This window comes from Camelus ferus, chromosome 11, assembly GCF_009834535.1.
Source record: "Camelus ferus isolate YT-003-E chromosome 11, BCGSAC_Cfer_1.0, whole genome shotgun sequence".
Classification (NCBI taxonomy): Eukaryota; Metazoa; Chordata; class Mammalia; order Artiodactyla; family Camelidae; genus Camelus; species Camelus ferus.
In genome coordinates, this window is record NC_045706.1 from 38357396 (window position 1) to 38381400 (window position 24005).

The 24005-nt window shown below is 36.7% G+C and overlaps 1 protein-coding gene across 1 annotated transcript in view; it reads right to left on the minus strand.

Moving 5' to 3' along the window:
- Window positions 1–24005, minus strand: part of PCDH15 (protocadherin related 15) — a 1335438-nt gene that overhangs the window by 443174 nt on the left and 868259 nt on the right. Inside the window, exon 8 of the mRNA XM_032491427.1 lies at window positions 1477–1512. Within this exon, the coding sequence (XP_032347318.1) occupies window positions 1477–1512 (36 nt within the window). The remainder of the gene's footprint in view (window positions 1–1476; window positions 1513–24005) is intronic.

The window sequence follows — 24005 nt, forward strand, 5'->3', positions numbered from 1 at the left end:
TATTTTAAAGTACTAGGTCTGTAGAGAGAAAGTAAAACATGTCCTAAGGAGAAAAACAAGGCAACCAGCAAGCTAGTAAACCCCAAATGTTAAATTCCCAAAAGTTGTAATGAAAAAGCTAGTAGCACCAAAATCTAGTTTGTTATTTACTTTTTCCAGACAGTAAAAATGTTAAAAATATAAATTGCCAAATTTGAAATGTAGAGATCTAGCTCATTGCTTTAAGCCGAATCTTCACAAAGAAAATAATTTCAGCTTCAGAGGAAGTGAAACAAAGCCTGTATTTAACATAAAAATGAGCATTAACCAAACTCCAGGAAACTACATTAAGTGATTAGTATAAGTGGTGTTTCACCCCAAACTCTCTTTACATCATTCCATCTGTTTCCATCTAAGAGCAAACCCAACAAGCAATTTTTAAATAATTGAAGAATTAAACCCTCATTGGTGGCATCATTTTCCTTTTTGGCCTATGTCTTCAACAGACTTATTCTAGCTGTTCCATTAATATAGCTGTTGCAAAAAGAGAGAGAGAGAGAGAGAAAGCTGTGCAAATGGCATATTATAAAATTAAATGGTAACATATTGTGTTGCTTGGGATCACAGTCAAGTCTAGAGGCAAAATAGAAATAACAGATGCAATATAAATTCAGAGTTATCATGTGTGTCACATCAAATCCAATCTCACAAAATTAGCACAATATGCTCTACCTGAAGACAGACGAGGGGAAAAGAGAAAGAGAAGGAAAATTGTGCCAGCAACAGAAATGGAGAGACAGCAATGTTTTAATCTTGATTTGGTAATAAATTTTGGAAAAAAATTGTATACTATTTGAGTTCCTTATTAACATTTCCAACAAAGAAAATTATCTTCTACATCCTTACAGGCCTGTAAAAAAATTATTTTTTTGATTGTGAGATTTTTAACAATCTGTTTGAGTTTAATGAATTTACTAGTTTGAATGGACATAGTTAAATTCTGCCCTAGAGCTGTTCATAGAGGAGCTTCTTTATTTTATCAGTGCCTTAGTGTTTTTGCTGGTCTGATTTGGGGAGCAACCTAAGTCAAATACATTATATTTGTAGCTGAAAATTACATGTGTGTGAATAATTTAATGAATAAATAATTTTATGTAATATCTCTAATGATATACTTTATTAATCACCTAATTTGTATGTGATTAATATATAATTATATAACTCACTAAATGCCTGAGTTTGTTTTGGGTTGTAATCCAGAAGGAATTCTGTCTATAATAATAGTAACTTATTTTTCACATGAAAAAGTAAAAATTCCACTCTCCCCACAAAAGATAACAAGAGGTAAAAAAGAAAATATGGCAAAATCATGTATTTTTGGTAAAATTACTGGCTGTCTATTCACCTTCTGCTACTCATGCCCTTTGGCATGCAACTTTGCAATTCCTCCACTAAAATTTCCAACTTCTCTTCATGAACAAAGAAAAAAGACCTTACCTCTTCTGATCAGAAAGAAGAATTTGGGGGGGGACCCTAAAAACATAAAACAACAACAATAACATAAAATCTCTTAAATTATTAAAACACACAGCGATAAGCATTATCTTACAACTGTGGGTAAAAATTGATATCACAATATATTTCCTAACCACAAGTTACTGTCTCTGCCACTGCAACCTGAAGATTCAGTACCAGCCTCCACAAAAATTTTCTTGAGTCTCTGTTTTAGTGAATTGGTTTAGGTAGGTGCTATGGACTGATTTGCATTCCCCCCAGATTTAGATATCGATGTCGGTATAATGGTATTTGGAAGTGGGTCTTTGAGAGGTTATTAAGTCACGGGGTAGAGTCTTCATCATATGCCTTTTATTAAGTTATGGGATTAGTACCCTTATAAGAAGAGACACAATGAGATGGCTTCTTTCCTGGCCATGTGAGGATTTTACAAGAAGGTGGCCAGGAAGTGGATCCTCACCAGACACCAGATCTGCTTGTGCCTTGATCTTGATCTTCCCAGTCTCCAGAAGCATGAGAAATAAATGTCTGTTGTTCAAACCACCCAATCTATGCCATTTATGTTACAGCAGCCCAAACTAAGACAGTGGGTGTGAAATTCTTTGGCTCAAAATCTAACTGTGAAACATTCATTAGTGCTCAGAACAAAAGTCACTATTAAAATCAACTCTAAGCACAAAACCAGTAAGCCCACACACTGTTATAAAGCACAGTAGTTTTGCTAGCTAGTTGACAGAATAGTGATCAGGTAACAGGATACTATCTTTCTTTTTTTCCTTTGTCTTAAGATACTAATTCAGTTTTTCTCAAGATTATATGTGTCAGCTGAGCTCTGTGTAGTGGGGTATTGACCAGGTCATTCATTTAACCACATTCTGTTGGGAGCTCAACTGGGCTGAAATCCAGGATGTTATCTTCACCAGTCATCAGCAAACTATAATAGCAGATGCTGATAATTACAAACAGCAAATGTTAAATGAATTGCATAGTTAAATCCTCATTGGTAGCATTGAGCTGCTTTTGGAATCTATGTCAGTGAATCAAGTAGGAGAAATGACTGGACTGGACCACTAGGAGATACTAAGGGGTCAAGAGGCATGTGTACACCTAAAGATAATGTTTCTTATATAAAGAAATGCTGCTCATATATAAGCATACCATAAAATTTTAATTAATGAAATTATTAAAAATACATTAAGAAAATTAAATGAATGCAACTGATTATAAACATTTATAATACTATTATGATAGTGTACATTTTTTTTGTACCAAAAATGGCAACTTGCAGTAAAAGCTACATTTTAATGGTGTGGTGAGTAATCTAGATCTTACTCTAATGGCTGCCAACATACTAAATGATATTTTTTTGTCTAGAAAGAAATACCTCCAAGATACCAACACTGGAAATTTCTGGATGATAGAACTGCATGAAATTTTATTTTCTATTTCCCAATTTTTCTACAATGGACACAATTTAAAATATTATATTAACACATTATAAAAAGTAAAATATCTTATTTCTCTTGTTTTTATTGTTAAAAGTTGTTAATTTTTGTACAACCTTTGGTAACTGAGTAATGACACGTCCATAGAGTTCTTAGATTTCAATGCGAAAACATAAATGCATAGTTCCAGCCAATGGAATTTAATGTTAATGCAGAAGAAAAATAAAGCACCTTATTTAGGAACTGACTCTAAATCTCATACAGTATCAGAAAGATCACCACTGTACTGCAGAAACAAATAGCAAAACAGCTGTTTTCCAGGGTACAGCTTATTGGGAATAAACCTATTTTTGGCAATTCAATGCATGCACATTTAAGTTAAAAAAAAAATGTGGCAATCAAGTGAACTTCTAAAACTTGTTAAAGAAAAAAAGTTATTTAATTTTATTTTGGAAATTTTGGTTGGAACTCTAACTCTGTGCTTTTTTAAACTTATTAGGAAATCATTCCCAGAAGAGTCTCACTCAAAGGTGAAATTCGCTCTACAGTAACAAAATAATGTTGAAAAAAGGGGGAAAGTGCAAAATTAAGTACATCATATGAACAGATGTTATATTCTAGACGTATGAATGCAGGTTCGAGAGATAAAGATTAATACCCCAATTAAATTACAAGATTGCCCTGAAAATTAGCATAATTTCCAATAAAAAAGGATATTTCCCCAAGCTTATGATAAGTAGATAAGCAAAGAGTGTATTTATTCAGATGCATCCCACTGGTGTCCCTGTAGTAATGCATGTCATTTAATATTCACTATGACTCCAAAATTATAATAAGAATACAAACCACCCACTAGGAAAAAAAATCAACATTACACGGTTTTAATAACCAATGTTGAGACTCTGCATATATTTTGGAGCACAAAGCAAATTCCAGTTTGGTAGAAATGTACACAGTGTACTCGAAGTCTACCTTTCATCTGAAATTTTTCTTTGGTTATATAACAAAAATAAATAAATAAATTTATATTTATTTTCTGAAAATAAAGTACAGTTAGATAATAAAATAATTTCAACTAGTAAACTGGAGCAAAATACTTTCTATTGAATTCCCAAAGCAATAACATATTTTCAGATGGTCTGTTATGCCAAGTAATTAGTATCTTGATGAATAGTTAAATGTAGATCAATGTTATGAAAATATAGCCACCCAGGTGTACCTATAAAATCAAAGAATATAATTTATGAGAGATTCAGATGCAGAATGCTGAAAGGATCCTCCCCTTGGAGTTTCAGTAACATGAGGTATTGAAGTGAATTTATCAAGACTCATTCCAGATGCCCTATCTAAAGGAATAAAGATCTAAGTTACAATAAATAATAAAGGAACTTGGAAAGACATATTCAATATTGAGAGATGCCAAAAAATTAAGGAATTTGGGGGGGATAATAGCTGTTCAAATGATTTAGCAGAGCTAAAATAATTGAAACCGAAGTAACTACCCGGGTAGAGTCAACAAGAAGCAATGCCATTTGCACCTCAATTTCTCAGAAAGGTTTCAAGAACAGAAGGCACTAAGTACTACAGTAGGCAGTTGGGTGAGGTTGGGATTAACAAATAAGGAAGAAAAAAAAAAAAAAGATTAACTGAAACACTTGTTAGAAGATTTATACACCAAATTGTCTTCCCTAACTCCAGGTTAACTGACTTCACGTTTCCCCCATCCATATATCCCCCATCACACAGAGATTAGAAACAAGTATGTATGGTGGAGAGAAAAGGAACAAAGTGGAGAGGTAGTGAGGGGAAGGGGGGGAAGGGTGGCAGAATACATCGCCACAAATATTTTCAGCTGTAGGCACTTAAAAACAGCAAATGCAGGCAGAGGCTTTCTCTGAGCTCCCCTTGTCCGCCTAAAGGAATTTTAAAAGGAGTTATCTCTCCTTATCCCCAAAAGGAGCTCAATCATCATAGATCCCCTCCCAGAGAATTTCATCTACCAGGGAAAACTGACTCATCACAGGAGGGGAGACTGGTAGTCCGTACTGAATCTCAGACAAACTTTACCACAAACTACCATACCTCCCATGTGTTCTTGTAAGGTCCCAGTCATCTTTCCTAAAAACCATTTACTCTCCCCTAAGAGGTCTTCACCCTCCTGATCTTTCCCTATTAGGATTGTATTTAAGCCTGAATCCTAAGCCATCTTGGGGAGTTACTCATTTTCCTCTGGGCACCTCCCATGAATACATGAGGTATACAGATTAATAAGCTTTTTATTTTCTCTTATTAATCTGTCTTTTAGTACAGAGATTACAGCTAAGAACTCAGAAAGGTACAGGAAAAATTACTTTTCCTCCCCTACAGTAGACCTTGGGGACAAAAACTTTTACACATCCACTGTGTGTTATGAGATTATAACAAGAAAGCTGTATGGTTACTCGTGATTCACAAATGAGAAAACAAAAGCTCAGGAAGTTTAAATAACTTGCTCGAGATTACATAGCTAGTGTGTAAGAGACCCAAACTGTGCTCCTTCTACAAAAATTATATTATTTTCTGATATGCCTTTCCTGCACATGCTTTAGGGCATGGCCCCACATTTCTTGATAAAGCAGAAACAAAATGGTAGAGTTTGTCAAGGCATTTAGAACTGAACACAATGATTACCTGGAAGGAGAAGGTCTGGGTTTACTGGAACAGCCTGTGTTTGATAGAACCTCACACAGACCCACTTGGTCCTCCAAACATTTGTGGCCCAGAATCAGAAATGTAGGAAGTGGACCAGAGAACAAAGTTTGCATACTAGCTGATAGGGGTACTGCACAAGAGAGTACAATACAAATTGCTGGGCAGGTGCCAGTATCAAAACAATTATAAGCTGCTATATATTTACCAGCTCTCAGAAACATGCATGGAAGAAGTTCAAGGTGGAAAGGCAGGTGAATGAATAAAAGGCATCAGAAATAAAATACCATAAAGAGAATCTAATAATACAAAATGGTCCTATTTCTTCCAGAATCATCTTTCGGATTCCCACATGTGAAAGAAAGTCTCAGTGAAAAGAAAATAATGTTAGAATCGCAATACATGATTCTCAACTCTAATAAAGAGTCAATAGGAACATAAAGGTTATCTAGCTGGGGTCAAGTGAATTTTGAACCGAAATGTAGGAAGAGTCAAATGCCTAGAGATCACTTTCTATGGACAAAGACCAAGTTACTCTGATGTAGGATTTTGAGCAACACTTTTTCTGAAAGGAGAGGATTGAACATTAAGTTTTAGTTGCATCTTCTCATTTGCAGGATTTTATAGATTTTATGTTTTGGAAGCTTCCATCAGGTTTTGTCAGCTCTTCACTCTTCCTATCCTTTTGTGACTTTGTTTCTTTTTCTTTTTTTGTGTGACTTTGTTTCTTAATTAAATTCCAAAATGGCATTGCAATTGGGAGTCTCACTAGGGTCACCATGTAGTAAAGGAGGAACAGCTCCATAAGCAAATTGTGATGTCTATCAGAAGATGACAGGACTCCAGGAAAGCCGATACAAACAAAACAAACAGAAAACAAGAACAAATGGATGCTACACTTTGTTTCCCTCCAGTTTTTCTGGGTCCCCCTCCACTTTATCTCTTGAAAGTTACCCTTCTAATTCCAAAACTGTGGGGAAGGGAATAAACTATTATTTTCATTTTTGTTTTGTGCCAGGTACTTGAAAAACATTTCCAGTTTAATCCTAACATCCACACTATCAAATAAATATGAATCTGTTTTGACAGATAAGGAAATTGGCATTTGATTGTTCAATGATGGAGCTAATAAGTAGCAGAGCTGGTCTTGAGACAAACTTGAGTCTGCCTCATTTGTAAAATTACACTTTTTCCAACATATTGTGTAAGGTTTTAGATGATTCCCCTTACTACCCAAAACCTGTTTGTTTTTTAAAAAATTTTTGTTGTCCATAATCTTCAGAAATGTTTTCTTGCTCCTTTAAGGAGGAAAAATAGCTTAGACAATCCAAAATTACAATTTTGCTGTTGCAATGTGACCTAGCAAGTGATGCCAGCTCTTTGATCAAAGGCAGTAGGGATTTTTTTTTTTTTTTTTTTGGAGAAAGTGAGAAACACACACACATACACACCTCTAGCACATGAACAGAGCATAATAAGTGACAGTTCTGCAAATTGGCTGTTTGACAGCACCTGTGTAGAGAGGCACTGAAGTGTCCTTTTTTGAGCATGAAGCAAGGAGACTGCTTTTCCTTCTCACTCTCTCAAGAGACTCACTCAAACACCTAATAGTGCTTTTTCAACCTTTAATGCATTCCTAATGGAATTCCCCAGTTAGAGTGCTTTCACTTGCCTGGGTAGAGGCTCCAGCTGCAGCCTCTACAGATACACTTTTATTTTTTTAATACCGTTCACATGAATTGGAAGACTCTTGAAAGGAAATCTGGAATATCTCAAGTGGGAAATTCACAAGTAGTAGCAGGCAGGAAGGCACTGAGCAGAAACGGAACAGTAGCCATAAGTCACATTGATAAACTGAGATAAGATGTGCGAGCTAAAATCAATTCCAGCTCCTCAGGAGGAAGAAAGGGTTTATTTTGTGTTAGGATGAATTTTAAATCAGTTAAAGTATAATAGATTCATAACCAGAAATTACATGACAATGTAGGGAATTAGAAAGATAAAAATAAAAACAAAAAGTCTTCTCTGAGCATCTCCCATGAAAACATGAGGTATACAGATTAATAAACTGTTTCTTTTCTCTTAATAATCTGTCTTTTATTAAAGAGATTGCAGCTAAAAACTCAGAAGGGTACAGGAAAAAATACCCCCCCATAGACCTTGGGGACAAAAATTTTTAAACATCCACTGTATGTTATGAGGTTATAACAAGAAAGCTGTATGGTTACTCATGATTCGCAGATGAGAAAATAAAAGCTCAGCAAGGTTAAACAACTTGCTGGAGATTACGCAGCTAGTCTTAATTGATGGTGTGCCCTTCATCCAGTATGAACATGTTGGGAAATCTTTTTCCAACATCCTGTAAAGCACTGCACTTGTATGTGCCACTCAAAGAGTGTTTAATGATAGCAAAGAATAATGTGTGTAAATAATGATTCTCAGGCTGAACATCTTACATATAAAAGTCAGGACCAGGAGGAAAGAAAGATTCCTCCTGTGAAGAGACCCTTAATTTTAATAATTAGCAGATGAAGCTGAAATGCAGTGGGACTGTGGGATTCCACAATCAGAGACCATTTTTTCCTCTCATTAATTTTGCTCCAAATATCCATTTTTGGAGTGGAGCAGAAGTAATTCCTGCCACTAGTGCTCATGACAGAATTTTTGAGTAATAAAATTCTTCTATATTTCTGTATGCCAGAATCTTTCATTTTCCTTGTTACCCTAGGAAATCAAAGGACCCCATTAACTGAAAATGGGTTCTTACAAAGGGTTTACAAAATACGTTATGTGGGAGTCCAGCTCCTCAGGCAAGCAAATGAAACTCTTTTTATGAGCAGCATATTGAAGTAACACCAAAGTTGAATATTGAGAAAGAAGTGATGGAGTCAATTTTATCTCATGTTTAGGGGAAAAAAAAAAGTAAAATTTCATACTGCTTGCTACATTTTATATTTGTCTCTTTCTAGGAGAGATTTTGTCTCTGTCCTTTGAAAAATAAAAACAACAAGCCACTTGGTTCTATTTCTCATGAAGTTAGATGTTAGCCAGTTGCTAGACTTCAACTGTGATATATTCATGAGAGGAAACAAGCTGGGGAATATCAGCCTGAAGTAAACAGAACAGATGGAACTGCTTTTTTACCTTCTTACAGACCATGAGTTTTTAGCCATTTATTTTTCAGAAGTCCACTTCTCAGCAGGGAGCATCCATATGCATGTGTATAATTCACATTCAGTTCTGAAACAAGACTGTTTCTCCATATATATGGCCAAAATATATTCTTGAGGTATGCCCCAGTAGCCGAGAGCTTAAAATAATTTTAAAAACTCTCATGCAGTTAAATGACATTAAAGACTGGGACAAAGACAAAGCCAGGAAAGAAACAGATCTTTAATGGTTATATGAGAAGGTATTTAAATATCTTATCAGTCCCATCAGTTGTAAAGTCTAGTCCCTGATTAGCACCGTGGGTGGTGGTCAGACCAATCAAGTAGTTAGTAGTTTGTAGTAATTTGAATCTAAGCAATACAGGATGTGAAGACTCGGTAATGCTGGAACAATAAATGGGGCTCAGTGAGTCCCATCGGTGTCACAAACAAGAATCCAGTCCACAATCTGATCAGGTCCTTGCCAGTCATTAGAACCCCACCAAGCAGAGAAGGTGAATGCAAACGTGGCCTAGGAAGGTCGTTGAAAACACTTCACATGACACAAGAGAGTTCCCTTAATGAGTATGTATTTTTCACTCTGGAAAGATTTAGAACCATGCATATAGCTGTTGACAGGAACCATAAGAGAGTATTAATATTTGGAATCTAGGAATATTTGCTATTTTATGTTTTTAGAACACTTAAGAGAATTTGGCCTTTCAGAGTAACATTTCTAGTTTGTTATTCAAATTTAAAATGTATAACTAAGTAATTGGCTTACATTCATGGTGTTAAACTTAGATTTAACTTAGATAATTTCATATGGTAGAGGCCACTAGTTGCCCCTCCATGCCACGTCCATTTTCCCCTTTTTCTTCAGTAAAAACTGTAATTTCAGTTACAAGTCTAAAAGACCACAGAACCCTCCATTTCCTGTTTCAGTTATTTGTGACCTTGAGGTCAAGTTTTTACCACTTAGATGTAAGTGTTATCTTATGTAAAACTTGCCCACACGGCATGTGGTGAGGGGGTTGCTGTTTTTCTTTGTTCTCTTTCCTGGAACTTAGGTGTAATGTCTTTGTCTTTGGTTCAAGCAACCACTGAGGACCAGGAGAATAAGGGCCAGCTGTTAGCAATGGAGGAATGGGAAACTGGGAAACTGGGAGGAGTCTGAGTTAGTGAGACCTTCAAGAGAGTGGCAGAATTAGCTGCTTGCTTTGCAGGCTTCCTTTATAGGAAGCAAATTACCATTCTCAAGTTATTATTTGGGGATTTTCTGTTCCAAGAAACTAAACCATATGCTGAATTAGTTTATACTGCAAGTCAGAGCATTTCAAAGGTCTTAAAAATCACTGCAACAACAACTTTTACCTATTATAGCCTTAGTATTATTTAAATACGCATGAAGTGGTGTCTTTCAGTGAAAATAATTACAAAGGAAGAATATATATATTATTTTTAAAGGTAATTGATGAGTCAAGTTTTTTAAAGGATTCACACATTAATCAAGGACTCCATTCGCTCTTAAAGTCATGGTCAAAAGTCGCTAGAAAGTGCTGGGTGTTATAAATGTTTAATATTGTCTTGCAGACTGAATCCAGAAAATAAAGAAACTGAACATCTTATATTTTGATATGCTAGTTTTGGGGGGGGAAACAACAAAGTTGTATATACACACAAAAAAACTTTCTTACTGAAAGTTCTAACTAATAAGAATTTTCAAAAATAAACCAAGGTCACATAATTAAAGAGAATCTTTGGACAAATCAGACTATTTTGAAAAATTTCCTTTTAAAGCAGCTATTTTCCCTGATTTTAAAAAAGTTCAGCATAATACAGCTGTGCGTTTTATTTTTTAATGGAATCTGTAGTTTTATCCCTAAACGATGAATTAATATGAAATTCCTATGATTTTTATACTGTTTTATTAATAAATTAGGCTAACATTACTTCCACATAGAATTGTAAAAAATGTAAAAGTACGTGTTCAGTTAGGAAAGATTGTATTTTCTGGCAAATATTTTTATATTAATAGAACATAATTTTGAACTAATATTAAATCAAGTTAATTATTTTTGGTTACTTAGATTATTTTTAACTAAGGTACTGTTGACTGAAATAAATGCATAGCCTAGAAGTTGAGAGTTATGTTTTATTAGGCAAGAGGACTCTAGCCAGGATGACAGACTCTCAGATGGTTCTGAGGGACTGCTCCGAAGAGGTAGGGGAGGCGCTAGGATATATAGGAGCTTTACAACAAAGACCAGGTAGTTGGAACAATAAAGACTGCTTGTTAACTAAAGAAAACCAGACATCTCAAGTTGAAGAATTTAGTGCTTTTTTATGTATGCGAGGAAGCAAACACTTGGGCTCATTGAATTCATTCCTTTGACAAGCACCTAGCTATCGAGGGCCAGTATCCTGTCCTTTCTTATTCTGAGTCCCCTCAGGGTGCACCACTGTGAGTGGCTGCAGAGGCCGGGCTGCGGTCTTGTCTTCACTGGGGGGTGGCAGCATTCTTTGTTTACTGATATGGTTTGTAGTATTTTTTATTCACAGTAGGATGCCAAAATATGGTTTTCAAACATACCTTTAATACACATTCCTTTGATTCTTATTGGTATATATATTATAGAGTAGCTACCTGTGTCTTAGGGCCGTGCTTGCAAATGTGTGAATTTGCCTTTTGAAGAAGTTGTAAGAAGAACATGCGTCGCTGTTGGGCATAATATTATTAGTACTCGTTAACTTTGCTGGTGTGTCAGACAGACCTAAATCCAATTTCACTCTGTCATGTAGAAGTTAGTTACCAAAAACATGTTAAAATGGGTAATTGGAAATATATTAGCAGACAAGGAAAATTGTGTATGCAAAGAAAGAGACTGTGTATGCTTTCTTTAATTAAGTTGGAGTCATTTTATCCTAAAGTGTCTGATGTTTTCAGAATGTGAAACTGAATCATGAATGCTAAAATCTGAATTAATACAAAAAGTTGTAGGTTTATGGAGAGAGAATTATCTAAGATTATAATCTCCGTAAATAATGAATCCAGAAAAAAAGTAAAAAAAAAACCAGGAGTTTGTTAAAATGTTGCCAAGATTGGGTCAGTTTTGGTGGTTGCTCCGTTAAGATGAAAAAGATTAAAAGAGCCTGTGAAACTTTTATTGCCAAATATTAATGGAAAACTAGATGTTGTTTCTTTCTATTAAAATAAAAAGTGATGCTTGGATCATTCAGCCTGATCCTAACAAGAAATAAGAACTTATTCTTTATTCTCCATTAATCTACTCAAAGAGCAGAGATTCTGTAGCTCACCAGAATAATTCCTGTGCCTTGTGCCCAGTTTGTCATTCCTGGATTATTCCTTCACTCCTGAAGGAGCTAAAAGACTTTAAACTGTGTTCCTATTTTCTATGCTTATTTAACATACCACGTTGTCTCTCAATCAGCAGGTAGTCAAGCTACGAGCTTTCAAGTTCTCAGATAGTGATGTTCCTACATTCATCAAGTGACCAAACCTCCTCCAAATAACTCTTTTGATGTTATCTTCCCAAGATTAGGTCCTAACATTTAGAAAATACAAATTTTCAGGGTGTCTTTTATACCTAATACTATTTTGTGATGTCTCAGATGGCCACAGGAAAATCGCAAACGCTTGTTCTTTTCCTCTATTAAAAAAAAAACTTAATGCTAAAAATAATCATACTTGTTTGATATGCTCCACATTTCTTACACAGTTCAACACTACTGTGAGAGTTACAGGAGAAGATTTGCCAAATAAAAGCCTTTCTGAAGGTAAAATATATATTTATAAATCTCCAAAGAATATAACCTCTGAAATACATGTAATACACGTACATACTATATGTCAGTAGTTTTTACTTCCACCAGCCAGTCTCTCCTCTTCTTGGCTCTCTGCTTTCTCTGGCAGTACCCACCATATTTTCTATTTGAGGTTTGAAACTTTCCAGAATTTTAATATCATAGATTGAAATTTCTTTTGTTTTAGCACAGAGAGTATGCGAGTCAGGAGGTGGGGGTTGGGAAATGCTAATAGTAGAAAGAATCTTAGAAAGGAATTTCTCTTCCAATATACTTTCCATATCCGTATTAAAATTTAGAGATGGTTCTGTGTTTAAAAGCTCATCTACAAAAATGCAAATATATCTGCATATGAATGATAATGTATGTCAGGCAGTATAATAGAGAAGAGAAAGAAGGACATGTCCTTTGAAACAATGCAAATTTGAATTTAAATCCCAGCTGTGTGATCTTTTCTAAGATAACTTCTGCATCTGTAAGAAGGGGATATAGATTTCCTTTCTTATTAGATTGCTGGGATGATTAAATGAGATAATGTTGCAATGGCTGGCATGAAACTTGGCCCATAATAAGCCCTGAATAAATAATATTTGTTATCATCATTAACATACTTTGAAAATTGAAGAGTAGCATTTGGACGTAAAAGAGTATATTATTATTTCCTTGAGAAGGATTCACATTATAATCTCTGTTCCTTCCTCAGAGAAAATAGAAGTTACAGAGAAGATAAATGGGGAGTTTCCTTTTTTCTACTCATCACATATTTAAATCTTGGCATTGTCTTCGATTTCTCTCTCATTAACCACCTCTGTCTGATCTCCTGCCGTCCATTCAGTATTTATTAAATCTAGTGAGGTCTCTATCCAAAAAATTTCTTTAATGTTCCACTCATTTTTCTTCCATGCACTCCTTTGAATGTGCTCTCTGTGAACATTCCCTATTACCTTAACAAAATTATTGCAGAATCTTAACAATTGGATTCTGTTTCAGATAAGGGTAAAATTCTGGACTTTGGGTGAGATAAAAACTAGATTAGATTTCAGGCTATTGTCTCTCACAAGGGAGGTGAGAAGTGAGGCTCATGTACTGAGTTTGGGAAAAAGTTCGCCTAAAGATGTTGCATAGCCAGAGGGTAGACTCCAGCAGGCAGTGTTACCTGCCTGCCCAATGTACATTCTCTTTTTCCTCCTCACTGGTATTACTTTGATTTGGGCTGGAAAGTGACAATGTTTCCAACTTAAAATTCAATTTCTTAGATTCCCTTACAACTAAGAGTTTCCACATGACACATCTCGACAAAGAACCTGGAGAGAAAATCTGCTAGGGAGAACTTTGTTTTCCTTATGTGGGCATTACTTTTTTTTTTTCATTACCTCCTTCTTTCTCTTAATGCCTGGAGTGTCATTGTGGCGCTTTGAGATATAGGAGCTATCTTGTGACCATGCAGACAAAGGCCACACATTAAGGACAGCAGAGTAGGAAGAGGAAGAGAGACTAGGACTTTTGTGGTATCATGGGACCACTGCCCCAGCTCTCAACTGCCCGCCTCCAGACTCTTTCACCTCCTAAAAGATAATACTTTGTTTGATTAAGTCACTATTTCTGGAGACTGTTTATATATTTTATCAAAACACCAATGGACACCCTAATAGTTATTTTCAGCTTTTCTCCAACATGTCTAGTAAGCTCTGCCCTGAACAACCGTGATAATGGAAAATTTAAACTTGTAAGGGTTTATCTCAGTTTCCCAATACTTCTGCCTCTTTCTAACTTTCTATATAAAAAAAAAAAAAATTCAAACATACACAAAAGTAGCAAATACTGTAATATGCCCCCATTTATCCATTACCCAGTCTCAGGATGATCAACTCATGGCCACTCCTGTTTTATCCATAATTTCACCAACTCTGCTCCCACACTCACCACTGGTTTTATTTTCTAAGCAAATCATAAAGCGTGCAAATGGAATACAGTATCATTTTACTTACAGAAATGTATGTATTAGCAATAAATACATTAGCAAGGAACGCTTAAGTTAATTACCCCAAAATCATTTACTGTCACTTAGGAGAGGACAGAGTCTAAGAGAAGATGATGACCCTGCCTGTCCCTCACACCCAGAGAGGCTTCCATATGGTATAGACAATAATCAAAGCTAAGAGAGTTATAATGGAAGAACTGCACATTGGCTATCTGAGGATGAAAAAGACTTGAGAATAGCAGGAAATTATGAAATAAATGATGTTCAGAATGAATTAAAAATATTCTCTAACTTGCCTGCAGCCATCTGCAAATCAATGGCATTTTGTTAACAATACAACTAATAAAGCAAATGCCACATTATTCCATCTAAAATGATAATTACTTTGCACAGCATTTAACCTACAACCTTGAAAATAGTCTCATTGTCCAGTATGATGCCAAAATCCTTATGCTTTTTTTCTATTTGTGATCCACAATATATTTTATACACATACCCAGTGACAGACAGAAGAAAGGTCATGTTTGTGATTTACGTTCTCCCTTCCACTCTTCTATTTTTCTATTTTCAACTTCTTTATTAATACTGTGTTTTACAACTCCCTCTTTATAGATATCCAATATTATTAAATGTGATGTGGATATCTCTATGATTATATCTATTCAAGTATATAAGTATAAACCTATCTATATTATTTTAACTAAACAAAAGTGTTCCATGCATATTTGTCTATGATTTGCTTTTTTTAAATATGTACAGTCATCTCAAGGTAAGCAAATGTCTATATTTTTCAATTTCTGCATGCATACATGTCTATATAGAATTTTGCATGAATTGGAGTATATGATACATGCTAGATTGTCTTAATGTAATCTTTTCACTGTTTTCTTCCCCTCTTCCTCCTCCCCTTCCTCTCTGTCTCCTCCTCATCTTCTTCACCTTGATTTTCTATAATTTAACTTCTTCTTCCTCTCGTCAGCAACATCAAGTTTGGGATCAAAATGCGTAAGTTCAAATCTTGGGTCCACCAAGTATGTAGGTAGCCTAGAGCAAGACACTATTTCCTCACTTGTGAAATGAGAATAATAGTAGTCTTGACATTATAAGGTGGTTGTATTAAGAGTATTCATATACAAAATGTACTTAATAATTATCCGGTAAAAAGAAAATGTAAGCAACATGAGCTGATTTTAACTGTCCCCTGCTCACCCTTCCAGGTTTTCTTGTCACATTTTTCACCTGTATCACAGTGTTCCCGCTACACTGGCTTCTCTCTGTCCCTTAAGCAGGCCAAGCTTTTCCTTAGGGCACTAGCACTGACTGTCTCACTCTTTGGTATTTTACTATCTATTTCTTTGTGCACCTCTCCCTGCTTCTATTTGCCCAGTAAAATATAAGATCAAAGAAAGTGGGAATTTGGATTTTCCTGTTCTACACTACATCTCTATCCCCTAATACCATGCATGAGACGGACTCTCTTATTTAACATGTACTTATTAAACGAATGAATGATTTAACTTTACATTTAGCCTAAGAGTGACCTATAAAGGTAAGTATTATTTCCTCAGTTTTAAAAATAATAAAAGTGAGGCTAAATTATTTCTTGAAAGTCATAGTAAGCTGCTGAATTGGGCTTGAATCCAATTTTCCTTTCTGTATGTCAAGTATTCTTTCCACTTTCTTAAATGTTATTTATTTTTTTAATCTGCATAGATTCAGCCTCTCCATGGAATTGTAAATCTCTTCAAATCATGTGTTTTACTGTCTTTAGTTTATAACAATGCTTAGCCCACGATAAGTACACAATAAGCGTTTGTTGTTAGTAATGACTTCTCCTTCATGGGTTTATGCTTTTGCCTCTTGTATGATATACATAAAAACACTTTTTCTAAGCTTACTATAAAATATTGTTTGTGTAGGTGCTAGTAGTTAAAATTAATTTGGCAACAAGGATGCAAAGAATGTCGATGGCACTCTTAGGAGACATTGAAGGTTTCTGAATCTCAATCTGCATAGTAGATCAGGCAAGGAAATGAGTCAGAAGACAATGGAAAGAGAACATAGTTAACGCTACAGCAATTCAGGGGCAGGAGACAGCTGTGGCTTGCGAAGTAAGGGAAAATAGGACAGATGCTGTGCTGGGCCTATGATGACCAAGGGAACCTACGTGGGATATTTCAGCCAGAAATAGACATAGTTAGAAACAGAGTGGGGAGAGTTTTTTAAAATTTTAGAAAGCTAGTGCTTTGGCGCAGATAGCTGTACTAAGGTCGAACGAAACCAAGAGATCTCTAATTTTTTTTTTTCCCTCCCAAGATACACAAGAAAGTTGCTAGCTATGTACAGCATGGACACTTTTAAATAATCAGGCTGACAAAACTATGGTTTGTGTAATACATGACATTGAAAGTCAACCTCTTCTTACATTTAAGGCCAGAGAGAAGTGAAGGAAGACCATGTATGATGTGAGGCAGCAAGAAGTGGAACATTCTTCCATCATATATTTTAACACATAAAGATCTAGCATGTCTGACACCTTCTCTCCATTCCTACTGCAATGAACTTAGTTCAAATCCTCATCATTTATCTCCTGGATCAAAACAGCATCCCCCTGACTCCAGAGGTCATTCCACAGTCTCAGGTATTATCCTCTTAAGTGCAAGCTGACCATAGCACCCCACTGCTAAGCCTCCCTGCGAGCTTGTGGTAAAGACCAGTCAGTTCTTGGCTCTCATCCCACTTATCTTGGGTCCCTTGCAGACTTGTAGTTGCCCTCCAATGTTTAAATACATAGTATCACTTGGAAAGCCTGAAAACATAAACATCTTTGGGGGGGAGGGTATAGCTCAAGTGGTAGAGTGCATCCTTAGTATGCACGAGGTCCTGGGTTCAATCCCCAGTACCTCCTCTAAATAAATACATAAACAAACAAACAAATAAATAAATCTAATTACCTCCCCCCAAATACAATAAAGAAAATTAAAAAATGAACAAGTTTGGGTCTCAAATTCAAAGATTCGAATTCCATAGTTCTGATGAGACCTAACAATTTAATTTTTAACATTTGCCCCAGGAGGTGAGATAAAATACCATTTGGCATGCAGAACTACCAGGTTCCCCAAATACCATGCTATTTCATGACTATTTGCCTAGAATATTTTCCCTTCCCACTCAGTCTTTTTGTCTTGGGAAAATGCTATAAATTCTTCACAATCCTGCTCAAGTATTATCCTCTTCACCAAACTTTTCTTTACTACTCCTTCCCCATACCAGACTGTTAATCAGTTTATCCTCTGTTTTAATTCTGTGCCTTGCAGTTATGCATCTTAATACCTTCATTCTATCTCTTTGTTATCTTCATAAGTAAAGTGTGAGCTCTTGAAGGGTTGATATGATGTCTTAATCACTTTTTGCAGTCCCAGGGGTTAGCAGAGTGCTTGGCACATGTTAAATAAATAATAAAGGATTACTGAACCTCAGTATTTCTCATCCTGACCCCAAGAGTAAAGTGCAAGTCTTGGTTTTTATACATTTTTTCACCCCTATCACATATACCAATTTCTAGGTACCCCAACCCTAGTCCTAATTTGTAGAAAGGAGAGAGGGCTTGGTTGGTTGGAAAGGTAGAGGTGCCATTGTCTTTTTGCATGCTTGTGATTTTCTTTGGTCTAGAAAAATGTAAGTCTAGAATCTCACCATCGATAAATAAATTTGGCTGGACAAAATCACTGTGGTAAAGTGATTTACAATGTAAAATAAATTATTACCTTATACTCTGGAAGTTCACTTAGAATAGAGGAGTTAACTTGGAAATTAAAAATTTAAAAAAGAGAGAAAGCTCTTGGGGAGTTGTAGGATCACAGAAATAGAGATGCCTTCGAAATAAAAAAAAAAAAATCTATTTTTATCCCTTGTTGTTTTTCCTAATCTCTATCACTCCTTGCCACTGTCCCTGTGAAAATGTGTTAAGGAAACCTAACTCAAAATTGGAGTCACAAAGCCATAAAGGGAGGTGCTGTCACACACGTGCCATGCCTTCCAGCTTCCATGGTTTCCCAGGAAGAAGAAAGATTTCTTCTCTTCACCTGACAACAGCAAGCTGCCCTCAGATGCAACCAATGAGAAGCCACCACCACTTTGAATTTTCATTCTCCTCTAATGAACTTTTTTCAAAGCAACCCCTCCAACTTCCTCCTTTCCTCTGTAGAAGAACACTCTCCTCTTTGCTCTCTGAACTTGCTTATGGTTCACTATAGTCTGCTTCTCCCAAATTGCAGTTCTTCTGCTACTCCCCAATAAACTCATTTTTGCTTAAGGTTGTTCTTTGCTCTATTTGAAGCTGACATCAACAAAACCATGGATAACCCAGTACCTTCAAACTGAGTAGCTGTAGACACATTCTAAGATGGACTGCTTTGAGAAAATCCTTCTCTCTCTCCCTCATCCAAGGTCATATACCCTTTATCAAGCGAACTACATTTATATCCCAAAGTTCCCTTCAGGTCTCTCTCTCTCCCTCTCTCTTTAGAAACAGATGAAAGGAAGGAAGGAATTACTTCCCTTGGCCATAAATGTAAAACCCATTTATGCATATATTATATGCAAGTCTTGATCTACCACCCAGACAGATTTTCATCATATGCCAATACATTTCTGTTTTAAAGCCTATCTCTTGTAGCCATACAAATATAATTCAAATGATTTGAAAATGTTTTTATGCACACTAAAAAGAGAAATGACATTTTGTGGATTTAAATTATTTTTTTAAGGAGGTACAAAATTAAATTGTGAAAGTTTACCTAAGTAAACTGTAACTAAGCTTAAATTCTCATATGGGAGGTCTTCCTTCTCCTATAGTAGTGACAGTATTTAACATTATCATTGTTTAGTGATGATAACAGCTAAAAAAGCATATTTGGACTACCATTTGGAAGAAGTTTACTGACACTGAGTACCAATGTGTAGCTTATATCGTTAGACATTTTTCATCTTACACTGTTCATCACATAATTTTCTGTGTCCAATGCACAGTTAATGGCTCAAATCAGTTAAGTATTCCATCAATCAGTATTTATTGAACCTAAGACCTGTGCATGGGAGAATTACATCTGAGCCACTTGGAGATCTGAGAGATTAGTGAGGAAATAACACACCTACTATTACTATTTTTCAATCTAAATAAAGCATATTGGAAATATGCAGGCTGGCTCAAAAAATCATTTCTGTGAAGTTAGTGTTTTGGTGGGTGAAAAAAGGGCCTGTACCTTATAATACGAATATTAAGGACTATGTTAAGAAGAAAATATGATTAGACTGGGTATCTCATGTTCAAAAATTTAGATGAGCTGTTCTTCAAAATACTAAATAGAAGTCAGATTATTTTCATGTTACATGAAAATTTATGTGAAAGAGTATTAATGTTTGAGCTTAAAAAAATAATTGGAACCATATATCTCAAAGTGTAAAGAATGCTCGTCCTTATACCTAGTGAGTAATTTTAACATAGAGCTGTAATTCTATAATGAATGGCCATTTGCCTTAAAGTTTAAAGGTTAAAGGTTAATACCTTTGAGTTTAGTAGAATAACAGAGTAGAAACACTTTAAAGATATTTTTCAGTTTATTAAACTGTGAGTTGTTACTAAATTGCCTGCAAAAACTGGACTATAAAAATACAATTTTTGCATATGAGTAAAGTGAATGTAAAAAACATATCTAATTATTAACTTACCAGTATTCTGTGGCAATACTTTCCAATGGTATGAGAAATTTTTTTTTTAAAATGAATAAAGTACATAGAAATTCCTGTTTTCATTCTAATGATTCCGTATAGGTACTAGGAAACTACATTTGGAAACTAATAAATATGTAGACCTAAATTCAGTAGAAAGATTTTTGAAGTCCAAAACATGTTTTATTAACTGATCTTAAAAAAGAAAAAAAGAAGAAAAAGCAATAGTTACTTCTGAACACCTGCAGGATTTTCTTAACAAGGACCTTTAGAATCCCTTTAATGATTACATAGCTAATGAATTATTGTTTATCTTCATGCATATATAAAGAAAAATATGAAGTTGTTCCTGTGAGAACATTTCAGGGTGTTAGTGGAAGCATTTTTTTTTTTAATACTTTCTACTTACAAAGTACTTTAATAATCTCACATTGGGAATCCCAATATATTTTTGAGGTAAGTCTCTTGCTTTTGCATTTTACAGATTTCCATATAAGTAAGAATTAAAAAAAAAAAGAAAAGTCATTGTTTCTTCATATGTATATACACATATGAATGCATAAGATGTATTGGTGAATATACATCTTATCATACACATTCAGGGTAATAATTTTACATTTCTTCTTATTAGAATTTTATCATTGTTGCTGGTAGATGTAACTGGTTTCCAGGTTCTTGTCCTGTCCCAGAGAGAATTCAAAGATGCAGAGGTTAAGAAAGTAAAGCGAGGATTTATTAAGGGATAGATAGTACACTCTCAAGGGGAGAGCGGGCTGGCTCAGGTGAGCAGCTGCCCTGAGTTTCTCTGGCAAGTTATTTACATAAAGTGTAAAAATGAATGGGCAGAATATTCATTAAGGGGGGTCATATTCCTTGATTTTCAGCCCAGCTCCTCCTTTCTGAAGGGAGGAGGGTTTTGTCCTTATTCAGTCTGGATCAGAAGGGTCATGGCATCGGTGCGTGATGGGTACTTCTAATCTGCAAAGCTAGTTTTATTGAAATGAGGGCATAATAGGCAAAAGGTTACATCCAGACACTGGAGATTCCAGTCTTTTCCCACTTTTCTTTGTTGGCCTCCAAGCCTCTCATCACTGCAAAAGACCATTTAGCCCAGAAGTTCCTGCTTTTCTTTCTCTGCCCAGGGATCCCTGGTACTTACGTGAGGTACAGTTTCCTGCATTCGGTCTGTGCCCCTCCTTTCTGCCCAATTCCTGCTATTTGGCCTATGTCTCCCTTTCTCTGCTCAGATCTAGCTATCTGCCTGTTCTAACATAATCACTGCTTTGTCAAAGATACAGAGTGAAAAAATGAGAAGCTGACAATACTGATGGCTAATATTTGTTATGTTTCATAAAGCATTTAATAAGCTTACGTGTATTATACTCATATGAGCCCTCAAATCAACTTTTTAAGGTGGGTATATAATTTTGCCCATTTTACAGATAAGAATATTGAGGCACAAAGAAAGTTTCTCAAGAAAGTAATCAAGGGAACGAGCCAAGATTTGAACCATGACAATGTGTCTTTAGAGTCTGGTGATTTAAACACTGGGTTAACTCCCAACAGTGCTAGATTGGCAACTAAAAGTCACTGAGCCTCAGGTTCCTCAAGAAAATGTAGGTAGGAGTGTTGCAACTTTTGGGCTACTCACAACACAAATATTCTGTCAAGATGAATGGCAGTTGTGTGGTCAGGCCACTCGAGAAGGCTGTTGTCTTGCTCTTTGTACATCCCTGCTCAACCAGTCCCCTGCTTCACCTACACTCTGCTCACATGAACGTGTTTGCCCCCTGCTGCCCCTTAGAACGGAATGGCTCCACCTGCTAGTTTATTAAAGGGAAAAGTCTGCCCTCCTGATGGTCATTAACCTGAGGGCCTGTGAGGAACGTGCCTTAGGGGCTGGTTTCCCTGGTAGCTGATGAGCCAACGTGATAGCAATTTCTTAAACACAGTAGCCTCCTTTTACCCCTGGTAGTGAAGATGGCCGCCAGGTCCTGCTCGCTGTCCACTGCATGTGGGGGTGCCGTTCCAAGACCTTGCTTCGGATGTAAGAGACCCCATCTATTAAACCCTTCACGTCTCTGTCGCTGTCTCTGGCCTCATTGGACTTGAGGCTGGGCAAGTACAAGGCTTGCAGGCTTGCGGGGTGCAGCCCAACAATTGCTCAGTCAGCCAGGAGGCCCAGGAAACTCCTGTGAACACGGAGATGTCGGGAGATAAGGACAGAAAACAGAAAGCTGGGGTGGAGGTAGTCCCGAGGTGGCCGTCCACCAGCCCGTGGGGCCCTGTGGCAGCTGTCTACTGAGGGAGATGTCTTTCTCTTTCTATTATACTGATAATATCCTGTTACCTTCAGAGTCTCTTTCCAGTTTAAAAGTAGCAGCCCCGTGCTCATGGTTCCTGACTGTACAGGGATGGCTAGTGAATGCAGACAAATGCAATGCAAGGACCAGGATTATCCACAAAGTACATACCCCGGACCCATCACCCCTGAACTATTACAGACACAGGCCTTAGGGATACGAACTCAGGGACAGGCTTGTGAATTGGATGTGGCCAGTTAGCCAGAACGGTTTGGCTGGGGCCTGTGGCAACAGCAAAATAATGACAGTGCCCTGGGGCTTCTGGTCTCAGCTATGGAAGGGAGCAGAGCAACGATACAGTGTGATGGAACAACAGCTATATGTGGTCTACAATGCATTATGAAGGTGGAAGACACTACGAAAGGCCTACCCAGGTCATCGAGCAGCCCCAAAAAACAGCTGTGTACGACATACAGGACCCCCATGGATATCAACAGCCATCAAGGAATTCACTTAATTGGCCACAAGAGTCAGGAGTTGGTCAATAAAAATGATTTACACTAGCATTTCCACCTGCCTTACAACCCCCACTGCTGCTGGGCTACTTAAACAACAATTGATATGGGAAACCTGCTCTCTCAAAACATGGGCATGTCCTGGGAGAAATCATCCCAGTGCTTACGCCATGTTAACTCCGAGGCAACGGGTCAGCAGCATCTGAGTACAGACTGTGGGCCATCAAAGGACCAAAGGACACTCGCTAGGACAACAATTTATTTTCAGCCTTGCCACAGGATCTACCGCAGGGGAACATATTATAGAATGACCCTAGGATGGGCAGGTAAGACCCCTGGATTTGCTGTCTTGTGAGGAATAGGTTTAGAAAGGAATTTATAGATTTCACAGCTTCTACCCGGCTCCACCTGAAACTAATTAATCTGGGCCCCTTACTGAGAAAGGCACCAATGTATTAATTAACCTTGCACTCTGTTATATGGCTGCTCCAGTATTTGGCACCGGATGTGGGGACTGAGGGTGGACAGGCAGCGTGGTACTGTAGGCAAAGACAAAAACCACGGGTAGGGGTGGTATTATCTCAAAATGCTGTTCCTGCTTGTATGTCGCTTAGTGTTCATGATCTCTCCTGTATTGTGCCTATTAAGCAGCTCACATTTCGCCTCTAGTCTGAGCAGAGGGAATCCGTTCACGGACTGGGTGACAACAATGGCCTGACTGTGAAATGAGTTTGATAGCTGAGTCTATAGTGAGTTGTGCCGTTCTCTGGACTTCCATGAAAAGCTGGCCCTAGAAGTTCTTGGCTCCAAAGTTTGCCCACCTCTTGGATTCTTGATACTCTTTAGCTGCTGCTGTCTGTATTGCATTTGTGGTA